The sequence below is a fragment of the Notothenia coriiceps genome, unplaced genomic scaffold (assembly GCF_000735185.1).
Source record: "Notothenia coriiceps isolate Sejong01 unplaced genomic scaffold, NC01 NC01_scaffold00026163, whole genome shotgun sequence".
Classification (NCBI taxonomy): Eukaryota; Metazoa; Chordata; class Actinopteri; order Perciformes; family Nototheniidae; genus Notothenia; species Notothenia coriiceps.
The window spans coordinates 1-7,034 of NW_011358864.1; the positions used below are offsets into that span (position 1 = coordinate 1).

General features: G+C 39.8%; 1 protein-coding gene across 1 annotated transcript; it reads right to left on the minus strand.

Annotated features, from left to right (window-relative positions):
* Nucleotides 1-1,064: 1,064 nt before the first annotated feature.
* LOC104956624 (syntaxin-12-like) lies at nt 1,065-5,134 on the minus strand (the record flags this gene model as incomplete). Its single annotated transcript, XM_010784137.1, has 6 exons — nt 1,065-1,823; nt 1,902-1,984; nt 3,139-3,211; nt 3,311-3,416; nt 4,769-4,812; nt 4,933-5,134. Coding segments are annotated over 6 exons (601 nt in total), but the record flags the coding sequence as incomplete, so codon positions are not given.
* Nucleotides 5,135-7,034: the final 1,900 nt, after the last annotated feature.

Consider the following 7,034-nt stretch of genomic DNA (forward strand, 5'->3'; position numbering starts at 1 on the left):
GTTCCCTTTAGTGTTTACTTCCTGTATATCTTCTTCTCCCGTTCCCATTAGTGTTTACTTCCTGTCTGTATTCTTCTGTTGATTTTCAGCAGACCATCACTCAGCGTGTTGACCTCTCTTTTCCTTTTCTTTACTTTCTTTACCGTTTAAAATCCAAAGTTTCATGCTCTCGAAAAAATATAAAAATGAATTATTTGTTTTTATGTATTGCATGGTCTTTCCTGATATATTAAAAAATAAATGTTTGTCCCTAACTGACGTTAAATTGACCGGACTTCTTTCGGCAGATTGATGACTGCAGTCTCCCTTGATCCTCCTTAGCAGTGGTGTGTTAGCGAGAATGAACAACAACTGATCAGAATGTAGTATTCACATTAGCCGTGTAATAAGCATCTTTAATAACTGAAAGGTAGAACTTTTCAACAATAATTCTCTTTAATTGTTCTTACATTCTCCAGGCTGACCTTTTCAGTTTTACAATCTGGACAAAGTCACAGGAACATAACGAGCTGTACATTGTTGATTTTCTACAACATTGTGTCTGGGCCTGCTTCCAAACAAAATCAACCAGGACCGCCCGGCCCCCCGTGATTAAATCATGATTAACCCCAGATTATTATTGTGATCATCTGTTTGATTGTGATATGTACCTAATCTTGCTGTTGGGTAAGAGATGAAGATGATCTGGTAATGCTCCACTGTGCCACCATAGTCCACTTCATCCATGACACACTAGTTCACGACCCAATCAACAGTTCCCTGTCATGGTCTTGTTTATGTTTTTTCTCATTCAAACATTCTCCTTATGTCATGTCTGGTTTTACTTCCTGTCTTTTGGTTTTTTGTGATTTGTGTGTTTACCTGCACTGCCAGATATATAGTTGAAAGTGTGTCTGGGCATTGATGTGTCTGTCAGCCATGCAGTATCCTAGTGTTTTCGTTTTTTTTGCTATATCAAAACTGACATGACAGACAAAATCTGGAAAATAAAAAGTAAATAAAGTGCAGTTTACATTTAAGAACCCCAGAGATTACATGTGGACACAACTGATGACACCTCCAGACGTGTTTAAGACATTTATTATGCATACTTCAAGAGTCATAGAAATCAAACTAAAAATGTGTTGTTTGAAGACGTGACTTTCATTGTTGAGATACTGTCATTATTTATGATCCATAGTGTACTTGGCAGAATATAATGCAGCGCTTTGTAGTATTTACAAACATGGATTAGATTGATATTGGTCATCTGTTAGAGCTTTAGAATGTGTATATTACAGACGTCACCACCAGGAGACATACAGGTCCCGTGTAATGCTACAGGGGATGCCAGGCACTCACACTTTACATCATAAGAAACAAAGTGACACCCCTTAAAACAACACATGAATCCACTTTAACAAGTTGTGTTTCCTTTCTCGTTTTTCCTTTCATTGACAATAAGATACTTTTTTTTAAATACAGTGAGAGCTAATGTTAGTGCAGTAAATAAGAAATGAATGATCGCTCCCCTTCATCACCTCAGTCCTTTATGTCAGTTTAAATAGGAGCTTTTTTCATTATAACATTTTATAAAAACAGGCGTGATCAGTTCAGATGCTTTGGACCATCCATCTGCACAGACCTAATGTTCTCAACCTCTTCCTATTCTCATGATGCCGAGCAGGGACTTGCAAGTGGGAGGTGCAGAGTAAAATACAGAAGTGACACATCGGTTGTGCAGAATCAACTCACTTAGCAGCTTGCCAGATAATGATGGCAAGTATGACGAGCACTATGGAGCAAACCATGGCAATGATACACATCCTCTTCCGGGACTTTTGCTGTAGAAGCAGAAGCAGAGACAGAGTGTTAGGGGCAGGGTCTCACCTCAGGGTCAGCACAGGGGGCAGCACACTCACCTGGTAGTGGGAGGCTCTCTGCAGCTGCTCTGTTCCTCGCTCCACATGAACTTCAGCATTCTCCACATTCGCCTCGATGCTATCTGCGAGCGGAACAAACAGCGAGGTCAGCTGGTGAAGTCAGAGGGCTCTTACGGTGAAAACAAACACTTCAGGTCTTTACTTGAACCTTCCTTTCTTTTTTTTTGAAATATTTGTATTAGTTTTCGCACAGATATCAAACAGACATTTTCAAGACATTACATGTAAAATACTGTGTTTCCCTAGAACAGTTGACCAACCTTCCTTTCTTTGGGAATTGTTGTTATTCAACTTACAGAATATATTCTTGCTATAGTGCGCTTCCACATTGCCTTCTTTTGTGATGGTACTTCTGTTAGAGTACAAGTGCTATTACTTTGCATAACAACAACAACAGCTTAATCAACCTTTACTTACCTTTTCATACTTTTGAATAAACTGCTTTTAAGTTATAATACTTTCTCAGGCGACGGAGTAACCATTTTACTATGTGCATATTGGGGAATTCATGCAGTTTGAGCTGCTGGCTGTGTGAGAGCGGCCGGTTGACGTACAAAAAGCACATGGCGAAAATGTTTTAATAATTACTCTCATTGCCAGAATAATGAAAGAATCATTATAATTCAAATGATGAGAGACACCAATAAAACAACATGATTGGTCACCTTTGTTCCCATTATCCTGAGAAACACATTTAGTTGAAGCGAATGATAAATGTCTGTGGAGAATAAAGGCTGCACTAGTTTTAGTTTCCTAAACTTATTCTAATGTTGCGGCCTACGAGAAACAACCTAACTTTAACCTCACTAGAAGCTTTTTTCTATTTCTCTATACATTATTTCTGTGTATTCTGAAATGATTATGAATACACACAGCATGTTATTTTGAGTCTTATGCTTTTAAATCAAAACATTTGTTTTCCTCCTATTTACTCAGTATCATGTCTACATCATTGTGAGAAATATGAATACTTTGTCTGCTCTTTATATTCTGGTATAGTGAATACACACTTAATATCCTTCAAATTCTAGTGACAAAAATGGCCTGACATAATTATCTTTATTCTGTAACCCTGTATGGCCACAGCAGCCAGTGTGGTAAAAGGTATATGCTCTCAAATGGTTTTACTTCAGTGCTGTGCGAGTTTAATAGAAAATAAGTGGAACAGATGTGTTTGTGTGCATGGTCCCCTGGTGGTGTGTTCAGTGCCGCTCACCAATCATCTCCCCCTGATCGTGGATCATCAGTGCCAGGTCCTTAAAGATCTGGTTTACATCCAAAATGTCCGACTGAAACACACAAACACACAGACATGAGGCTGGAGTCAGCTGTGGCAGGCATGAAGGTAGACTAAGCAGAGGCAGGCAGCCATGGGATGTGAGGCTGACCTCCAGCTGTCTGATGTTGGTTTCTCTATCCTTGATGAGCTCCAGGTCCTCTTCTGTAATAGGTGCCTCCTCTGTCTGGGTGGTCATCTGACCCCAGTCCTCCTGGCTTTACACAAACAGGAAGACACTTTTCAAAGAGAGTAACACGTTGGAATAATGAGCAGAAACTTCTCGTGTTCATGGACTAGAGCTGAGCTTCCTCGTGCACTGATCATTGTACATTGCTGAGGCTCATTCTCTTTTTTTTACAATTCTATACATGAAAGAAATTCTACACAAACTGAAGTTATGTTAAGTACTTTATTATTCACACTTTCACACATTCTCTCACACTTCTTTGTTTGATAATTATGACTTTAATTATAAAACAAAAAACTGGTCAGATCTCAAAAATGTTGTGCCATTAGGATCCCCTAACCCTCTTCCATCAATCTGAGTTCACTTATTACTGGCTTGATTTTTGTATGGAAGACAAAATATGCATAAATAAAGTGAAATATAACATATTGCTTATCGAGGGGCAATTTCCTTGGACGAAGTATATCTTTCCCCTAACAACTATCGTTGACTGCAAACAAAGACTTTTGTAACTTCTCTTTTGTGGAAAATTGAAAGTCAATAGTATGTTCATGACCGCACATCAACTTTGAAATAACCAATTTAAACGCGTGGAGTGACATTTATAGAAGATAAGATATACTTTAGGGCCAGAGTGCTACACATAGCTGCGTTCAACACATAACAGCACATGATATTACAATGGAATGATTACTTTTGATTTGTGTCATGCAGGAAGACTGGGTGGGCTATGTGTTGTCCCACAGACGGTATTATTTCCATATTTATTTATTCTTTATTATAGTTTCTTTATTTATTTTTATTTGTATTATTATTAATCAAAAATGATGAAAAATTCATAATGGCCTCATTGTTTATACTTTTCTCAGGTTTTATTTTACAATTATTTAGACAAATTATTGAAAGCATTTTATATTTATCTTCAAAATGAAACACAAACAGTTCCATGGGGGGGTGCAGAGGAGCTTTTTATTTGTTCAGATTGATAGACTTTGTCAATCAACCGTCCAATCACAGTTCTGTTTGGTGAATTTATATTTAGAAGGGTGGGGAATCTTTATTTCTTATTCTCGTTACCTGCATCTGTTCTTACAGTTTGACTTTGTGATTGGTTTTAAAACTAAAATGACAATTGACTGGACTAATGTGATTTGTGAGGTAAATGTCACTACAATAGAACATATTAAAGATACAGTGAGGTCATTTCCTGCTATCAAAAAGAATTAGACTGACTCAAATTAGAAGCTCACGTATATATTTTGTCTGTATTTTGATCAATGATCATTTATGAAATAATGTTTCAAATGATTAATATTATAGATATTATTATCTTGAAGACTTTGGGTTTCCATACAAACCTAATGAATGACAGTCACTTACTTATCAAAGGAAACGAGCCTCTCATCCCGAGAAGTGTCTTCGGCCTGCGGGGGAGGAGAAAATCCACTATTGCCAAAGTCATGTTAGCGAAACAAAGATGATCAAGTTTACACAGTTGATCTGACACTTCCTCCCTGGAGTCTTTATCTCCTGACTGTACTCACCGACAGGCGGGACCCGGCTCTGGCCCGAGCCACAGACTCCTTCTCCTTCTCCGCCGCGCTCCGCTGCACCGCCTGGAAGTTGTTGAGAGCCGCTGAGAAGTCGTTCATCAGCCGGTCCCTCTGGATCTTCTGCTGCCTCTGGACACCGCACAGGGAGACATGAGGAGATCGGTGAGAAAGAATGTTTAACTGAATGCTCTGGCTTGGTCAAATGACAGGGAGGGGGGGCCGGGAGTGGCCTGCAAACGCACATTTTATAACTGGGCTTGCCTTCCTTATACTATCTGGGAATAGCTAGAATCATAAATGGGGATATCACAAGGACTGATGCTCTCGTACCAAGTTGAAAATGTGAAACAACAGTTTGTTCCTACAGTACATAAGAAGCAACCAAGGCAATATCAAATGTGTTGGGTCACACTGAAGTCACATGACGCACCCTATGATTCCCTGATACAGTACTACATAGTGAACAGATCCTTTTTACAATCAGCAGGAGGAGAGCTAGTTAACGTTAGTTCCTTCAAGTTTATAGAATGGTTCTATTAGGTAAAAGATACAAAATGGTGTTTGGTTAAATATATCATTAGCAGGATGTGTTCCAGGGAGTGTTCTAAAATGTAGTTTTGTCTGAACATACTCCTTTAAAGACTGTATAAATACAGTTGTTAAAAGGACATGTTTTCCTAGCTAAATCTACTAGACCCTAGAGAGGGCATAATGACCTGTAAATCCCTAAAAACATGAAACAGAGTATTTCCAGCTACATGGCTGTTGACCTTTGGTCAAAGGGACTTTCTATCTGGACTTGGAAAGCTTCACAACTCAATAGTCACTCGCACTAAGCCTCGTCACATGGCCAGTGGTGGACAGGGAATTAGTGAGAGTAACTATATAGCCATACTATTTAATAAAACATTTAAGCTAACTATAGCTTAGATTTTCTCTCCATCCTTATGCAAGTGCAAGTAAAAGCCTACACTTTTGATATATGTTCATAGGCAACCTTTCATATCTCATCATAATCTTCTCTTGCATTATCATCCTCAATCAATAGTAAAGGTTTCCCTCAATGTCTTCAAGCAAACCTGTTTTATTAGTTCATGTGGAAATAGAACGCTGTTTCTTCTCTTTTGTAGAGCGTCATCACGGAACTATCAAGTACCCCCGAGGTGCCATTGAGCAAGGCGCCTATGATGATGTATTGTATCCTGAGACAACCGAATCCCACTGAGCAAGGCATCTTCCTCTACACTACTCCCAGGCACTGCGCGTTATAGCTGCACTATATAGGTCGAATGCAGAATCTGGGGACTTCTAGCTACTTGGCTTGGGAACTGAAGGGTTGCCGGTTCAAGTCCCGACAAGTAGCTGGAGAGGTGCCAGTTCACCTCGTTGAGCAAGACACTGCTGAAATCGGACAACCTGGCACCTCTCTACACACATGCATTCCTATGCATGTGTGTATGTGTACTGTGTGTACTGTGTGTATGTGTACTGTGTGTACTGTGTGTACTGTGTGTACCGTGTGTATGTGTGTACTGTGTGTACTGTGTGTACTGTGTGTATGTGTACTGTGTGTACTGTGTGTACTGTGTGTACCGTGTGTACCGTGTGTACTGTGTGTACTGTGTGTACCGGGTGTACTGGGTGTACTGGGTGTACTGTGTGTACTGTGTGTACTGTGTGTATGTGTGTACTGTGTGTACTGTGTGTACTGGGTGTACTGGGTGTACTGGGTGTACTGTGTGTACTGTGTGTACTGTGTGTATGTGTGTACTGTGTGTACCGTGTGTACTGTGTGTACTGTGTGTACTGTGTGTACTGGGTGTACTGGGTGTACTGGGTGTACTGTGTGTACTGTGTGTATGTGTGTACTGTGTGTACTGTGTGTACTGGGTGTACTGTGTGTACTGTGTGTATGTGTGTATGTGTGTATGTGTGTACTGTGTGTATGTGTGTACTGTGTGTACTGTGTGTACTGTGTGTATGTGTACTGTGTGTATGTGTGTACTGTGTGTACTGTGTGTACTGTGTGTACTGTGTGTACTGGGTGTACTGGGTGTACTGTGTGTATGTGTGTACTGTGTGTACTGTGTGTA